The sequence below is a fragment of the Acomys minous genome, assembly GCF_964271855.1.
Source record: "Acomys minous genome assembly, chromosome: 16".
In the NCBI taxonomy this organism is placed as follows: domain Eukaryota; kingdom Metazoa; phylum Chordata; class Mammalia; order Rodentia; family Muridae; genus Acomys; species Acomys minous.
Genome location: NC_140498.1, coordinates 66,929,060 through 66,947,075, shown reverse-complemented (window position 1 = coordinate 66,947,075; position 18,016 = coordinate 66,929,060). Strand labels below are relative to the sequence as shown.

General features: G+C 52.3%; 1 protein-coding gene across 2 annotated transcripts in view; it reads left to right on the top strand.

Annotated features, from left to right (window-relative positions):
• SDK1 (sidekick cell adhesion molecule 1) overlaps positions 1-14,586 on the top strand; it is a 955,689-nt gene extending 941,103 nt beyond the window's left edge. For both annotated transcript variants that reach the window (XM_084763891.1, XM_084763892.1), the window contains exons 44-45: positions 2,961-3,090; positions 13,301-14,586. In XM_084763891.1, the coding sequence (XP_084620017.1) occupies positions 2,961-3,090; positions 13,301-13,555 (385 nt within the window). In that variant the 3' untranslated portion in view covers positions 13,556-14,586. The remainder of the gene's footprint in view (positions 1-2,960; positions 3,091-13,300) is intronic.
• Positions 14,587-18,016: the final 3,430 nt, after the last annotated feature.

Genomic DNA, 18,016 nt, shown 5'->3' with positions numbered 1-18,016 from the left:
TCAGTGGTAGAGCACCTGCCTAGAATCCCCCAGTGAGGGACTGGGGTGTGGCTCAGTGGTAGAGCCCCTGCCTAGAATCCCCCAGTGAGGGGCTGGGGTGTGGCTCAGTGGTAGAGCCCCTGCCTAGAATCCCCCAGTGAGGGGCTGGGGTGTGGCTCAGTGGTAGAGCACCTGCCTAGAATTCCTCAATGAGGGGCTGAGGTATGGCTTAGTGGTAGAGCCCCTGCCGAGAGTCCCCCAGTCAGGGGCTTGGGTGTGGCTCAGTGGTAGAGCACCTGCCTAGAATCCTCCAGTGAGGGTCTGGGGTGTGGCTCAGTGGTAGAGCCTCTGCCTAGAATCCCCCAGTGAGGGGCTGGGGTGTGGCTCAGTGGTAGAGCACCTGCCTAGAATTCCTCAATGAGGGGCTGAGGTATGGCTTAGTGGTAGAGCCCCTGCCGAGAGTCCCCCAGTCAGGGGCTTGGGTGTGGCTCAGTGGTAGAGCACCTGCCTAGAATCCTCCAGTGAGGGTCTGGGGTGTGGCTCAGTGGTAGAGCCCCTGCCTAGAATCCCCCAGTGAGGGGCTGGGGTGTGGCTCAGTGGTAGAGCACCTGCCTAGAATTCCTCAATGAGGGGCTGAGGTATGGCTTAGTGGTAGAGCCCCTGCCTAGAGTCCCCCAGTCAGGGGCTTGGGTGTGGCTCAGTGGTAGAGCACCTGCCTAGAATCCTCCAGTGAGGGTCTGGGGTGTGGCTCAGTGGTAGAGCCCCTGCCTAGAATCCCCCAGTGAGGGGCTGGGGTGTGGCTCAGTGGTAGAGCACTGCCTAGAATCCCCCAGTGAGGGGCTGGGGTGTGGCTCAGTGGTAGAGCACCTGCCTAGAATTCCTCAGTGAGGGGCTGAGGTGTGGCACAGTGGTAGAGCCCCTGCTTAGCATCCCCTAGGGAGAGGCAAGGGTGGAGGAAGTCTGCAGTAGAGCATTTAACTACAACCTGCCAGTGTGAGGCTTAGTATATGGTCCATATGACATGATACAGTTCAATTTCCAGTACCGAACAAAAAGGTCTTTTCCAGTCTTTCCAGTTTAGCTACCTAGACAAGGAAGACTGTGAGCCCTCCAGCCAAGCAGCCTCAGTGGGCCTGTAAGTAGGGAAGAATCCACATGGCTCCTAGGTTTGTGAAGTCCCATGGCCCAGCCGAGGAACAGTAGTCTTGTATGAGGAGGGTTCAGGGGACCACATTGGCAAGGTGGTGGATGTAGACAGTGAGTCCCCAGGCATCTGACCCGAAAGCACCGAGGCAGTTTCTCCAGAGGGAAGGTCAGGTCATTAGTCCACATTTATGTATTCAGCACTGGTTGCCACCTTGTCATTCAGCCATCTGAGGGAGCAAGGGCTATGATACCAGATGCTCTGAGGCAGCCAGAGGGTCTCGGCTCAGCTGCTGCAGAGCTCACACAGTCCTGGGTCGGAAAGGCCTCACTGGGCTGGGTTCTTTCATCCACATCAATTGGCCAAGCTGAGAGTCCTGAACTTTCTCCAAGGGTCAGGTACCCATCATGAGCCCACTGAGAGACACAGACAATGTCAAATTGAGTCAGAAAAGGAAAACTAGCCTTTTGTTCTCACCTTAACAGTCCCAGGGTCACAGATGTGAAGGAACAAAGGATCTGTGCTGTTTACAGTTACCCTGCATGTTTGCAAAGCCCTCAAAAACAAGGTTAGAAAGGGTCACCCAGCCTGGGCCCTCTAGCTGAAGTCTCACATACCATCAGAGCCAGCCAGCCATAGTGGCCCAGGCCACTCAAAGCCTAAGCTAGGAGAATTGCATGTTTGAAGCTAGCCTGGGCTACATGGTAAGACTGCCACAAAAGAGAATAAAGGAGATGAAAGTGATAGCTCACTAGGTAAAGTGCCTGCCGTGCAAGCATGATCCTGATCACAAATCCCCAAAACGCACATAAGACTCTGGGCATCTTGGTACATATCTGTTACCCCAGGGAGCAGAGGCAGGGGGATTCCTGGAGCTTTGCTTGCCAGCTAGTCTAGCTAAACTGGAAACATACTCTATCTCAAAAGTAAGGTGGAGCATGGTTAAAGAAGGCACTGGCACCAACCTCTGGCCTCCACATGCATTCACACACATGTATATATGTGCCACATGTATGCACGCATGCATAAAATACACACACAAATAAAAAATTTCAATAGAGGCACAGTTGGTTCAAAGCTCTCTGGTCAAGTGGTGCCTGCTTCTCTGTGGGAAGGCACATTGTAGTGCCTTAGATTTTTAAAAAATCATCTAATGGTTAGATGACAAATGAGTCCTTTCCAAAATTAGTCATTTTTGAGGTAGAGAAAGCAGAGGTCCTAAGACCAGTAAGATGGCTCAGCAGGTAAAGGCACTTGCCAGCCTGATGACCTGAGTTCAATTCCTGAGACTCGGCACAGTCTAAGGAGAAAACCAAGTGTTGTATGTTATCCTCAGACCTCCCCCCATATGCATGACATGTGCACATGTGAGCACACAGATGTACATGTTTAAAATATATATTAAAAGGAGGCTCTTGAACCTTTCTTGGGCTTTTCTGGGGAAACTAAGGCAAAGTCAACCACAAGGGAGTTAACACAGCCAGGATGCCAGAGTCCCTGAAAATACAGCTTTCCCATGCTCAGGCCACTGAGGATGGCTTTCCCCATAATAGAGGGGAAGGTCACCTGTCTGCAGCCATCATGCAGTTTTTCACATGGTCTGAACATAGGGAGTGTATCTAAGAGTGCACCTTGCTCATCTAGCAGACCAAAGTCTTGGGGACCCCTGAACAGCTGCAGGATGAAAAAGATGTCCTGGGTCCTGACTCATAATGTGTTGTCATTGGGATGTTTTCCCCCTGTCCCTATATGAGCAAGGCCAGACAGCGGCTTAGGAGTCGCATCCCCGGGGGAGTGTCCTTTGTCCCAAGTAACCTGTGGCCCCGGCCTGTTTTAGATCCCCACCCCGGCCGAGCCCCGGAGGCCTGCACTACTCTGATGAGGACGTCTGCAACAAGTACAACGGCGCCGTGCTGACGGAGAGCGTGAACCTCAAGGAGAAGTCGGTGGATGGGTCGGAGTCCGAGGTCAGTGCCACGCTGGCTTCCAAGCAGTGCCCACCATCCTTGCTTCGATGAGCCTTCTGGTTCCTCAACACATCCCATCTCATTTCGGTCTGACAGCCGCCCATGGGATGAGCAGAGCTGAGGGTAGAGGAGGGTCCATTGGAGATGAGGGAAGCACACACGCAAAAAGAGTGGTTGCTCAGCTTCTCCTGGGAGATGGAAAACGGTGTCCAGCCACACAGATAGGGAGGGGCCCACAGACCCAGGAAAGGTTCCATCCAAGTCAGGCGACAGGTTGTATTCCTTCTCTCATCGCTATGACAAAACACCCAAGGGAGCAGTGTAGCAGGGTTTATTTGGCTCACAGTTCAAGGGTTCACAGTCCATCACACAGAGAAAGCATGGGGGCAGGAGAATGAGGCAGCTGCTCACACTGTATCCACAGGCAGCCGCTCACACTGTATCCACAGGCAGCCGCTCACACTGTATCCACAGGCAACCGCTCACACTGTATCCACAGGCAGCCGCTCACACTGTATCCACAGGCAGCCGCTCACACTGTATCCACAGGCAGCCGCTCACACTGTATCCACAGGCATCTGCTCACATTGTATCCACAGTCAGGAAGCAGAGAGAGGCAAATGCTGGGGCTCAGCTTGTTTTTTCCATCTCATTCAGTCTAGGACCTCTGCAGTGGGAAGGTGTCACCCACCTTTAGGTTGACTCTTCCCACCTCAGTTAGCCTAGTCTAAAAACTCTCGCAGACAGCCCTGTCACGTTGGCACTCCACCTAAGCCACCACATGAACCAGTGAGCTTATTGGGGTTCCTCCCATGAGTGTAGATGACTCTCAGACAGCTTCACCCCCAAGGACCCCCTCAGTCAACGACCCATCTTCTAAATGACGTCAGTACACAGGGGCCCTCATGAGGATCCCGAGAAGATCTCATGACTGCTGTGGGCGCTCCAGTTCCCTCCAGCATGCTCTCACCCTCAAGATGGCTCGTGTGCTTCATCATAGCTTCTTTAACATGGTGACAGCGATGTCCCACCTGAAGCAAGCAGCCTCAGTAGCCAAGTTCATAGTCATGGCCTTCCTGGGGCCAATCAGTCCTTCCCACACATGCAGACAGAACAGATGCTACGAGCCTGTTCATTGGACCTGAGGTCTTACTCCTTAAATCTCAGGGTTAGGGTAAAAGATGGACAAGATTGGCTTTCCTTTGCACATAGGGCACCTGCAGCACAGAGCATGGATGTGGACCCAGCACCCATCCACAGGCCCTGTGTTTGCTGGGGCTGGGGGGGGGGTCTTTCTCACACACTCCATGTCCTGGTCAGCGCTCCATCGCTATGAAGAGATACCATGACCACAGTAACTCTTATAAAAAGGAAAGCGTATAGCTGGGGCTTGCTACAGTTGCAGAGGTTTAGTCTATTGTCAGCACGGTGGGAAGCACGGCAGCACGCAGGCAGACATGGCGCTGCAGAGGTAGCAGAGGCTTCTACAGCCAAATGCACAGGCAAAGGGAAAGAAGAGAGCCACTGGGCCCCACTTGAGCTTTTGGAAAACCTCAAAGCCCCCGCCCCCAGTGACACACTTTCGCCAGCAAGGCCACACCTACATCAGTGAAGCCACGCCTCCTAATCCCTCCCAGATAATGCCCTTCCCTAATGACTGGGCACTGGAAGCGCCATTCCCTTCAGAGATGAACCCATTGTTTTCTGGTGAGTTCTACATCTTGGTGAGAATGGCTGAGGGCCCCAGCTTATGGGACTGACAGAGAGTAGAACTACACAAACATACACCCGAGACTGGAGAAATGGCTCCGTGGATAAAGCGGGGGACCTAAGTTCGATCCCCAGCACTGATACAAAATACAAGAGATGGCAGTATGTGCTTTGAACCCAGAACTGGGGAGGCAGGTACAGCTGATCGCTGGGGCTTACTGGCTGGGCAGTCTAGCTGAACTGGTGAGCTGCAGGCCAATAAGGGACTCTGACTTAGAGGTCCATTTGTACGCACATGCGCGCATACCTGCTCACCCATGTTCCAGCGCACACGCACACACAAGCCCATGTGAAAAACATGACATTAAAAAGTAGACCCGCCCACCTCCCATGCCCACCATAAACTAGTAGCACTCCCTGCTTTTCCCTGGTGTCAGTCACCTCTCGTGGGAGGAGCTTCCTGCTCTAGCTTCCTGGTGTGTAAGCAGAGATTCACACACGTTAGCTGTGGGGGCAGATGGGGGCCTCCAGGAAGGGGTTAACAACCCCTGGCTCTGTGTCTCACACTGACCAGCATGAAGGGCTCAATCAATAGTTCCACCGGACGTCCCCAAGGGTCCTATTTGCAAGCCTCAAGAGGAGCAAGAACCACAGGCCATTTGCTGAACGCGTATGCCTGGCCCACTCTCAGCATACACCTCTAAATCAATATTTAATCTAAAATACACTCTCACCTTCATCCTTGGCCCAATTTTGGCCCGTATTGAGCCCCAAGGCTCAATAAAACAGCTCCTTTCCAATTGTGGCTTATACACGAACTCCAGTGAGTGGGCAGTGGGTGGGCGCTGGTGAGGTCCGGCTGAGATCCACGGCACATGCTCTGTTTACAAAGGAAGCCTGGCCCGGAGCATGGCCTCGGGCTTGTGGGAAATAGCAAGCAGCACTGAAGAGGTGCTTTCGTCCCTGCTGGAGGGCTGTCATGGAAAGCCCGCAGGGACAGGCCTGTCACCTCGTGGTAGCTGCTCTTTGAAGTCCAGCAGGACGGCTTTGCCACAGATTGCCACAGACTTCCGGTCTCCACTGATAGAGCCAGGTCTTGAGGACAAAGCCCAGCCTCTGTCCTTAGCTGCTGGCCCACTGTTCCCTGAGATACTTGGCATGTCATTGGTGGTGACTGTGTGACAGCTGTGTGTGTGCAGAGTCCCCTGTGCATTGACACACATCAGTCCACGGTGCTAAGCCCTAACTGTGGGCCAGACCTGGAGTCGTTCATCCTCCACACGTCTGCTGCTCACCCAGCCCTGGGTGTGGGGTCATTCTTCTGACATTTTCCAGTAGGTGGAGCCTTACCTGGCAAGCAGGAAGTCCTGGGTTCCATCCCTAGCACCGCATAAACTGGGTGCACATAAACTGTAGGTGCATACCTATAATCCCAACACTTTGGAGATGGAGGCAGGAGGATCAAAAGTTCAAGGTCATCCTGCATTGCAAACTTGTGGCTAGCCTGGGTTCATGGGACCACATCTCAAAATCAATCAGTCAGTCAATCAATCAATCAAGTGTAACCATTAATTTAATTTTTATCATTAATTAATTTTTTAAATAGGTTAATAGGATATGCCTGGGTCTATTTTTTTTCTCTCAGATGGTTTGAGATTAAAATTCAAGTGATATTTTATAAAGAGCAAGACTTACCTAAGCACTGAGATAGGAAACATACATACATACATACTACATATGTATGTGCATACATATGTACACACAGGCATAAATACATATGTGTACATGTACATGCATAAATACATACATATGCACACCCAAACGTACATGCATAAATACATACATAGTACATACATGTCCACACAGACACACAGACACACAGAGGCAGAGAAGGAGGCGGTGAGCATGGAGAAGCCAGTGATTTCGGAAAGGGGGGAGGGCAGAGCCGGGAATGAAGGGATGCTGTTGAGGAGTGCCATTCTGCTAAAAGGAGTTCCACAATGAGTTTGCCTCCCGTGGCTCTGTGATTTTTCCTGGGAGAGATGAGCAAATATCTGTCAGTCACAGATAGGGCACTATGGCAGACCAAAGACATGACCCCACCCAAGGCTAGCTTTGTGAACTAGTGGGTTTATTGGGGTTCCTCACAGGATATGGGTGGCTCAAAGACTGCTGAGTCACCCAAAGTTCAGCCCAGCACAGGTGATAGCTCAGAAAAGCTGCATCCCTGGGGCTCCCTGCATGCCTCGCAGGCAACCTAGCAGGTGGGAGAGTCTCCTCTCTCTTCCTAACAATTGTTTCTGCTAATAGGACATGGGGGGGGGGCGGCACCAGGATCCTGTAAGTTTCAGGAGTTTCCTGAGACTTTTGAGTTTTCTGTACCCGAATCTTAATGATCCTCCCTCCGGGAGCACAGGTTTCTGTTTGGAGGTAAAAGAGACACAGCATCCACATGGAATGACCAGGACTAGCGGGTTTTGGAAGCTTTCCTAAGGTACTTACTGATGAGCTGGCCAGAGCAGCTGGCTGAGTCTCCGCTCTCCAACTGCACCTGCCTCTGGGAACCACAGCAGCATATCTGTGTGGCTGAAGAGACCAGGGGCCTGTGACCCTGGTGGCCTGCCCCTATCACAAGCCCGGTGCTGTGTGGAAAGCACACTCTTCTCACTCCCCAGGGGTGCCCCATGGTTCACAAGGCCTTTGGGGTAGCAGTTCCTTCCAGGAGCCAGTAAACTATATAAGCACGCAGAGTCTGCTAAGACCTCAGGGTCCTGGGCCCTGGAGTCTCTCAGTACTACTGTTCCACCTGGGGCCCCGTGAATCCCTGGGCCAATACCCCTGGGGCCTCCTGGCTCTCTGGTGGGTGAGTCCTGGCCAGTCTGTTTTCTGGGGCAAGGGGAGTGTTTTACTATGTCTTTGAAGTGGGTGAACCAAGAGACCCATTGGATCATTCTGGAAGGGCCAGTTCGGATGGCTAAGTTCACTTGCATCAATGCCTGGAATGGCCCTGTATGGAAAGGAAAAGAAAAGAAAAGGGAAAAAAAAAAAAAGCTCAGACATATTTGCAAATGAGTGCTGCAGCATTCAGGTGGACGCTGTTGCCTAGCAACCCTGAGTGTTCTTGCATGGCACTCGCTGGCCTCTCTAAGAGCCACATCTGCACTTCTGTAACTTGGCTGTATTCCTGCCAGCCTCTAGCGAAGGGTCCAGAGCAGAAGTCAGCGCTGGGTTAGGAAAATAAACATCAGAGCTGAGTCTTGCTGACCGTGCCTCCAGACTGGAGACCTCAGAAGATGTCAGCCCCAGTGGGATGATTTATTAACTGGGAGAAATGATTTTGTAAACATCCACCTGCAAGCCTTTGGAAACCATGCCCAGGGAAGACAGTGAGTGGCGGCTTGTATGAGAGTCACTGGGGCTGAGGAGTCAGTAAAGCACCTGCTGAGCACGCATAGAGATCCGAGTTTGACTCCCAGCATCCATGTAAAAGCAGGTGTGGCAGCAAGATCTTGTAATCCGTAATCCCAGCACTGGGGAGGTGGAGGCAAGTGCACTCCTGGAGCTCACTGGCTGGACTGTCTGAGCAAATCGGTAAGCTCCAGGCTAGTGAGAGACTGTCTCAAAAAACAGAGTGGAGGGCCGGGGTTAGTGGCTTAAAGTGGCTGTTGAGCAAGCATTGGGGACCAGAGTTCAGATCCATAGAACTCCCAGAGTCGATGCATGATGGTGCAGAATCCCAGTGTTCAGTGTGGCCTGGGACAAGAGGATCCCGGAGGCCTACTGGCTGTCCGTGAAACCAAATTAGCCAACTCTAGGTTCAGGAAGAGGCCTTGACTCAAAAACTAAAGTGGAAAAGGGTGGGGAGGACATCCATCTGGCCTCCACACACATGCAACACACACATGAGCATGCATGCACACACACACACACACACACACACACACACACACACACACACACACACACACTCCCACAGAACTAGAGCAGTCCATTCTAGCCCACAAGAGGTTCAGCCTGCTCTCTACAACCCTGCAGCTACAAGCAGAGGTCTGAGAGAGCAGAAAGCTGCCCCAAGGGTTCCCAGCGGGAGTCTAAAGAGCTCGCAGAGGCAGGTTTTACAGACCGCGGTTCCACTGATGTGGGTGATGCCTTCACTGCTTGGGTTCATTTGAGCCAAGACCCACTCACCCAGACAATTTCAGGCTGCCGGTCTCCGGTGGAACTGGCAAAGGTTGTCTGGGAGTCCACAACAAGTGCTCTGCTCCCATTGCCATTGGCTGAGATCTAAAATAAAGAGACTGGCAAAGTCAAATGTCGCATGCCACCTCAGAGGAGAATAAAGTCAACTCCAGTTTATGGAACTGGGGGATGCAATCTCTTTCATCCAGTCCTGGGGACCCAGTGAAGTTCTCATGAGGAAAGAGATTGCTTTATGGATCTCCATGTCCTTCTTGTCAAGATGGCACAGACTCAGTTCAGAGGAGTCAAGCACAAAGAGTCCTGCCCTAGCCTGGCTCTGTTCCCTTCCCATCCAGTCCTGGTTTACAGAGAGCATTGCCTCCTAAACCTCAAGACCTAGTCTAGAAAACAGCTGGAGGGCAGATCTTAGACATAGACACAAATCGTGGTTCCTGTGGGGGCATAATACAACAGTAGAATGCCTGCCTAGAATCTCCCAGTAAGGCTGGGGTGTGGCTCAGTCGTAGAGCACCTGCCTAGAATCCCCCAGTGAGGGGCTGGGGTGTGGCTCAGTGGTAGAGCACCTGCCTAGAATCCCCCAGTGAGGGGCTGGGGTGTGGCTCAGTGGTAGAGCACCTGCCTAGAATCCCCCAGTGAGGGGCTGGGGTGTGGCTCAGTGGTAGAGCACCTGCCTAGAATCCCCCAGTGAGGGGCTGGGGTGTGACTTGGTGGTAGAGCCCCTGGCTAGAATGGCATGGTGAAAAGTCTTGGGATTCTGAGCTCCAGTGTGAGGTCCCACCCCTCCAGCCTCCACTGAGCATCATCGGTCACTGTTACACGAGAACAAAAGTGTCCACACCCCAGAGTCACTGGGCAAATGCGAAGGACATGTTACCGAATTGGTCTAGTGTGTAACACATTCACTAAAAAGCAACCTGTTGTGTGTGTGGACACTAAGTATGGGAAAGCTTTGGAAGTTGTGAATCCCAGATAAGATTTCAGTCCTACTTTTTACATTAACTTAGGGGAATTAAAACCCAGAGGAGGCACAGCTAGGCCTAGTAATCCCGCACAGAGTGTGTGTGTGGTGGGTCCCCAATAGGCCCAACTCTTCCTTGCAGTTACTTTGGGGTAAGTATTAAGAATCCCATTTTCTATATGTGTCCAAAATTTCCCAGGAGCCTCTGGATCTGCCCTGCACATCCTAGGGCCTCCTACATGTATGAGCCAGGGGCCGTTCAGGCTCTTGCAATTCCAGAAGCGTCTCTGCCTCCCAGAATCAAACCTCTCCCTTAGGGACAGCAAGGAGCTGGTGTGGGTCACCCACTCTCAGACTGGTGAGACTGGGGCACAGAATAGCAGCTGCCAGCACCCTAGGGCATTATGTTGCTGTGAGAAGCCTTGTCTCCAAGCCAGGGCACCCCACTACCCATCCCTACTTCCTGATAAAACTGAGGTTGCCTCTGTGGGGACCGAGCTGTGGGGTTTGGCTAGCTTGCCTGTGGCCTTCAATACCCTCTCTCAGAGGCAGTGAGGAGCCTGCCATGGCTCCAGGGATCTAGGGAGCTTCTTGTCAACCTGAACCAGCCTGCCAGACTCAGGTCTCATCAGGTAGTCTCCCAGGGTTCCACTTGGAAACTATGGAAACCAAAAAACATGTCTAGAAGGACGGAGTGTAACGCCGGAAGCCCACCCAGACTCAGTAAAACGCACCCCAGCCTCCGTCTGTTTTAGTGGTCTTTTTCATGACAACGCAAAGAGCTGAAGACCACTTTTACTTAATTTAAGAAAAGAGAAAACACATACACTCAGGCAGCCAGTGCTCTGGCTCACACCCTTCATCCCAGAACCTGAAAGGCTGAGGCAAGAAGATGGAAATCACAAGAGAGAGAGAGAGAGAGAGAGAGAGAGAGAGAGAGAGAGAGAGAGAAGGAGAGGGAAGGAGGGAGGGAGAGAGAGAGAGAGAGAGAGAGAGAGAGAGAGAGAGAGAGAGAGAGAAGGAGAGGGAAGGAGGGAGGGAGAGAGAGAGAGAGAGAGAGAGAGAGAGAGAGAGAGAGTGAGAGAGAGAGAGAGAGAGAGCAGCCTGCACTTCATAGTGACACCTTTCTCAAAGAGCATAGGGGCCAGGGAGGGAGGGAGGGAGAGCTGACTGAATGATTCTTACAGGTGCTGCTGGCTTTATTGTATAAAACGAACTGAGACCCTCAGAGGGACAATTGTAGCATCTCCAGGAGCCCAGTGGAGCTCTCTGGGCTGTAGCAGAGAGTTGCTTGGGGTCTCAGCACTACATCAGATGACAACGCAGGCTCTGGCACATTCCAGGAGCTTCCCCCTTTCTGCAGACTCTAAGCCTCTGTGGGCACGCTGTGGATCTGTCCCATGAGGCCACTGATGGTGCCTACCCGGCCTGCCGAACTTTTTTTTCTCTTTGGTCCTCAGCAGCCCACATCTTGATCGTGTGTGGATCAAAGGCCAGGAACATTTCCAGTCCTTTCTAAGTGTGTGTTTCTGAGGCAGGATAGAAAGAGGATGATGAAGGGAAGAGGAGGAGAGAGAAAAGTGCACACGCACATGTGTGTGCGCATGTACACACACACACACACACACACACACACACACACCAGCTGAGAATGAAGAATTCCAGCATGATTGACATTTACTGTGAAGCGTGTGGACACAGAGACAATATTCCTTGCATATAAAGATATTTTATAGTAAACAGCAACGAACCAGGCTTACGGTCTGGATGCATATTGAACACATATGGCCGCAGGTGGAGCCTCACTTCTCTCCCAGACATTTCTGCAAATCCCACCACCCTGCACCCACCCCACCCCCACCCCTACCAGTTTTTTAAAACCTATCAACTGAAGTCCTGTCAGGTGCCGCTCAGAACCCATCTGTGACCTCATTTATCTTTCTTAGCACCCTTTGAAGATAGCAGCATCAAACCCCACCAAGATGGTGTGCATGGGTATTGTAAAGATGCAGAAAGGCAATTCTTCCTGGGGGGGGGGCAACATCCATGTTCTTAGGGGGTCCTCCTCTCCCCCCAACCCCATCTTTCTCTAAATCCTAGTGCCTTTCTCTTAATCTCTTAATTAATATTCAAAATATCTCTAAAGGGGCTGGCAAAGTGGCTCAGGTTAAGACAATGTACTTGTCCTTGCTGAGGACCAGATTTCGGTTCCCAGCACCCATATCAAGCAGCTCACAACTGCCTCTAAGTCCACTTCCAGGGGTCTGCTTCCCTCTTCCGGACTCCGGATCAACTGCACATAACACAGAGACATATGTGTGTGCATAATTAAAAGTGAATCTAGTTTTTGTGTGTATGGGTACTTTGCCTGCATATATGTCTGTATCCATGGACATGGCGTACCCAGGAAAGCCAGAAGTGGGTGTCAGATGCCCTGGGAATAGAGTTACAGATGGCTGTGAGCTGCCATATGAGTGCTGGGAATGGAAGTCCAGTCTTCTAAGAGCAACCAGTGCTCTTAACCATTGAGCCATCTCTCTCCAACCCCCCAAATAAAACTTTTAAATATATATTTATATGTATTTAAATATATATAAGTATATAGCTCTTCTTCTCACTGGCTTGTCCCGAAATCCTTTTCTGTGTTAAAGCCAAGGATTCATTTTACCCGAGTGGATGACGATGAAGGGAGCTCAGCCTGTGTACTAGTCACTTTTCCCTTGCTATGACAAAACACCATGACCAAGGCAACTTATAGAAGGAAGAGTTTATTAGGGCTTAAGGGTCCAGAGGGATAGGAGTCTGGCGTCATCACAGTGGGAAGCCATGACTGCGGGCAGGCATGGCAGCTGGAGCAGGAGGCTAAGAGCCACACCCAGCACCACTACCACGAAGCAGGGGGAGAAGAGAGGCAAAGCAGAAAGTGGGAGGTGAGTGGGGCCAGCCTTTAAACCCTCAAAGCCCATCCTAGCGGCATACTTCCTCCAACAAAGCCACGCCTCCTAAGCCTCGTCCCCAAACAGCGCCACCTACTGGGGGACCTACTCAACTGCATGGACCTGTGGAGACATTGGCATTCAAACTACCCTAAACTGCTACAGGTGACACAGCTGGGGAGTATGACTCCATTAACAACCCCATTAGCGCTTACGAACCTCTCCTAGGGTGGGGTACAGCATAGGACTATCCTGAGCTTACAGGAGGGAGAAAGCCGACAACAAGTGACCCTCAGACCACCTCCACCTTCGGTGACTAACAGGTGGATCCCGGCTTCCAAATCACCCTCCCTCACCACCTCCCTTTCTGGCTGCGGCTCACACGGTCTCTCTGTCCCACCCGCAGGCCTCCGACTCAGACTACGAGGAAGCCCTGCCCAAGCACTCCTTCGTCAATCACTACATGAGCGACCCCACCTACTATAACTCTTGGAAGAGGCGTCCCCCTGCCGCAGCACCACACAGATACGAGGCGGTGGCAGGGGCCGAATCCGGCCCGCATCTGCACACGGTCATCACCACACAGAGTGCGGGTGGAGTCTACACACCAGCTGGCCCCGGAGCCCGGGCCCCCCTCACCGGCTTCTCCTCCTTCGTGTGACGTCACGCTTCCATCAGGGTAGACGGGTGCAGAACTTCTGGAGTCTATTTTTGTTAAGACAATCAACTCCGATAACTGAGCTGAATTTTTTTGTTTAAAAATAATAATAATAATAATTCTGATAAGCGATCTTACCTACTGGTGAAAACTAGGATTCACTTAGGAAGGTTTTTTTTAATGGCTTTTTGTAACATCGCTGCAGGAAGCGGGTTTCTTTGTTTTCTTTTCTTTTTAAGAGAAGGTATCTCCCTGGTGCAATAGCTCGGCACCGCCGGCGGGGGCGCTCTCGACACACCCCAGCCCTGGGCTTCTCTGGCCTCCAAACCATCTGGGAAGGGGAGGGCGGGCAGGAGCGGAGGGAGGAGGACATCATCCGCGGCCCACTTCTCTCTCTACCTCCTTTTGGAGAAACCAGGCAGCCTGGGTCACTTTCTCCATCTTAGAACAACTTGAGGCTCCTTGCTCTCGCCTGTGCTTCAGAGAATTGCCCTTCCCCCCTGGGCTCTGTCCGTTTCTCAGCAGGGGCCGGACGATGCCACTGCGCTAGTGGCATCAAGCCGCGGAGGACTCCACTCTGCAGCCCCTCTTTAGGGTGGTGTCGCAACCCTGGGGCTTTCCTTTGCCCTCCCTCATCCTCTCTTCTCTCAAACTGACAGTTACAAGAACAGGAAGTTCCTCCCCCAACTGGCTCTGGAGGCCACCCAGGCCCATGCATGGCCAGCCAGGTCCTTCTAAGGACCACACAACACAGCACACAACCCACCCACCCCCCCACGCCCCCCACCCCCGCTGAGCAAGAGAGGAGCGGAGACGCGTGTTTTTTGCAGTTGCTTGTGGCAGTAGCAGGTGTGCATCGTTGAACCAGAGTATTTTTTAAACCTTTTTATCTTTTTTTAAACTATGTCACATGAAATGAATGCGTCTTTGCTGTCTCCAGGTGCCTTTTAATTCACTGTTCAGCTTTGTACGTGGGAAAGACGAGAAGCGACCGTGTGTGTCTCCAAATAAAACAATCGGCTCTGAGAAACCAACCCGGGGCCGCGAGTCACCTAGCGCCCCACCCTGGCGCACAGTGGGGCCAGCCCCTCCCTTCCTCCTCCTGTGCTCGCTGCTGTCCGTCGGCTTCCGGCCCCTGGTTCTGCCCCATCTACTCCGCCGTCCAAGGCCAGCTTTTTTAGCCTTAATGGGTTTTCTGAGAACTTTTTCCTTTAATATTCATTGTTTCTATGTTTTCTCCCAAATGCAAAGTGGCGATCAGACCCCACACCACCAGCTCAGGCCCCACGGTCTGGATGTGACCAGCTGGCTCCTGCCACCCTGTGCCCCAGAGCTGGCATGGCTCCATATCCCCATGCCTTGGGGGCACACAGAGCCGGTGAAAGGGTCTGTCCTCCCAGGAGTCATGGAGCCCCTGAGAAAGGGGACGAGCTGTTCAATGCCAGCCCCTTTGCCTTCCCTGTAAGGCAGGGGACACGGATCTTGTCTTGCTGCCTTGAAAGTTGCTGGTGTGGCCCCAGGACACAAGAGGTTGCGCTTGGGGTTAAAAAAAAAAAAAAGTAAGGGTCTTTCAGCTTTTCCAAAACTCCAGAGTAAAAAAAAAAAAAACCCTCCCTCTTCTTTCTTACTCTCCTCCTCCTCATCTTCCTCCTCCTCTTCTTGTTCCTCCTCCCCTTCTCTTCCCTCCCCTCCTTTCTCTCTTTCTTTTCTTATACTTCCCCTCACTCTCCCGCTTTCTTTACTTATTTCTCTTCCTTTTTTCCCTCCTCCCTCCTCCCTCTCCCTCCTCCCTTCCCCTCCTCCCTCCTCCCTTCCCCTTCTCCCTCTCCCTCCTCCCTTCCCCTCCTCCCTCCTCCCTTCCCCTTCTCCCTCTCCCTCCTCCCTTCCCCTCCTCCCTCCTCCCTCCCCCTCCTCCCTCTCCCTCCTCCCTCCCTCCCCCTCCTTCTCTCTTTCCTCCTTCTCTCTTTCCTCCTCCTTCCCCTGTCTCCCTTCCTTTTCTGAGCTGAAGGGAAAACTATTCTAAACCAAAAATCCTAGATGCTCTGCCCAAAGCCCCAGCGTGTGGGGACTGCCACCCTCGTGGTCCACAGGCGGGACCCCATTCAGTGGACAGTGTCGCCTCATCCCTGGCCCCAAAGGAATGAAGTGGACGGAAGATGGCAAGTCACCTACTGAACTTCTTGGAAGGTGGCACCCCACAGAGGACAGGGACCAACCAGGCTGGCTCTCTCTGCATAGTGCTTTGCTCTCTTAAGCCATAAGGATTTGATTGCTTTAATCAGTAGGGGCCCCTTGGGATGGTCTGCTCACAATGGCTCAGCACTGCCCGGGTCCCCTTTGTGATCAGTAACTTGTTTTCTACAGAAAGGTCTTTTCAGGACACCCTGGCCCTATGACTGCTGACCGACAGCTGTCAGCAGCTGACGTCAAGCCGAGCACTTAGAGCAGTGGTTCTCAACGTGTGGGTCACGACCTCTTGGGGGCCCAACTACCCTGTCACGGGGGTCTACATAGCAGATATTTGTATCGCTCTTCATAACGGTAGCAAAATCACAGTTATGAAGTAGCAATGAAAATAATTTTATGGCTGGGGAGGGGGTCACCACAACATGAGGAGATGTATTAAAAGGTTATAGCATTGGGAAGGCTGAGAACCACTGACTTCGAGGGACCCTGTCCCACTCAAATCCCCTGCACCAAAGGCAGGAGTTGAGGGCTTTTAGTTAGGTGTCAGCCTTTAAAGCCACGGGGCATTGGCAACCGTGCTCCCTAGCCTGTCACTGGAGGGGTGGGACGGACACATCCCAACAACTGCAGAACGGACGTTGGACCCAAGTCTGGGTTCTGAGAAATCATCCAAACAGGCAGGCTGCAGGTACCCTTCTGGCTTCTCCTGTCATCTTGGAAAAAGTCCTCCCTGGGTGCCTGATGAGTGATGGCCAAGTCTACCCTCTGCAGCCTCGCTGACTTGGAGACTGCTCGCCCCTATGCAGTCTTTTCCTGGCTGTGTGATCTGCTGAGCCTTGTGGGTAACTTAACGGGGCACCGACGACATCCAGAGAGGAAGCCGCAGCTGAACTGACATCTCCCCGCCTCCCGCGATTCCTGCAGAACATATGTTGCAATGGGGGGTGGGGGTAGGGTCTCCCTTACCTGGAGCCCTGGGAGGAGGTCGATGAAGATGATGTGTGTTCTGGAACGTTCTCTGGATGCGGTGTTTGGACTTGGTCTTGATCAGCCCGAGCATGGTGTGTTTGCGTAGAGGTTCATAGCATGGGTTTTCATTATTCCAGGATTCCTGGCTCACAGCAGGGCTGCTCTCCTGTCGAGCCCTGGGCCACAGAGGAGCAGCAAGGGACCAGTCTGAGAGGCCAGCACACTGCGGGGTTCCCAGTGGCGAGCTCCCAGCCTCACCTTCTGACATGGCACAGAAAACCAGATCCCATTAAAGATAAAACCGAACCCTCCCCCTCCCTCAGCTTGTAGGAAGGCAGAGCGGTGCTATGGGTACACTTTTTAATAAAAAGCTATTTTGTTCCTGAAGTGCTTGTTGATCTTTTAAAGTTTTTTTTTTAATTTCTATTTCTGTGTGTGTGTGTTTGTGGGTATTCAAGTGAACAAAAGTGTAAGGGAGTAAGTGGTGTGTGTGTGTGTGTGTGTGTGTGTACGTACCTGTGTGGGGGGTTTCAAGGACAACCTCTGGTGTCATTCTTCAAGTGCTGCCCATCTTGTTTTTGTGACAAAGGCTCTCCTTGGCCTTGCCCCAGTGAGCCCCAGGGATCTGCCGGTCTTTGCTCGCCAGTACTGAGGTCACAAGTACTCACCAACACGCCCCACTTCTTACACGGACTCCAGGTCCTTGTACAGACAGGGTGTACATTTTATTCATGGAGCCACGTTCTCTCAAGGGTGGAGGACGGCTGCACGTATGCCACAGCATGCGCATGCATGGAGGTCAGAAGAGGTCTTCCCTCCCATATTCCCCCCCATGTCTTGTTGGAGACAGTTCCTTGCTTTGTCGAGGTGTATACTGGGCCGGCTGGCCTGCTCCCCCTACTCAGCCTCCCACTCCTGTAGGGGCGCTAAGATTATAGATGCTTGTGCTGCAGCACCCGGCTTTTCTATGGGTTCTGAGACTGGACCTGGGTGGTCAGGCTTGTGTGACAAGCAGGCCGCTCACAGGGCCCTCCCTGGCCTCTTTCAATGCATTCACAAAATGACCCTGAGCTCCAGGAACAGCCATGCATTGTAAGGCTGTGAATACTAACCTCAGGCATTAGCCCACATGTGCTCTTAAACTAACACACTGTCTCCCAGTCTACTATCTGTCTCTGTCTGCATCCCCCCTCCACCATGTGTGTGTGAGTGTGTGTGTGTGTATGTGTGTGAGTGTGTATGTGTGTATGTGAGTGTGTGTGTAAGTGTGTGTGTATGTATGTGAGTGTGTATGTGTGTGTATGTGAG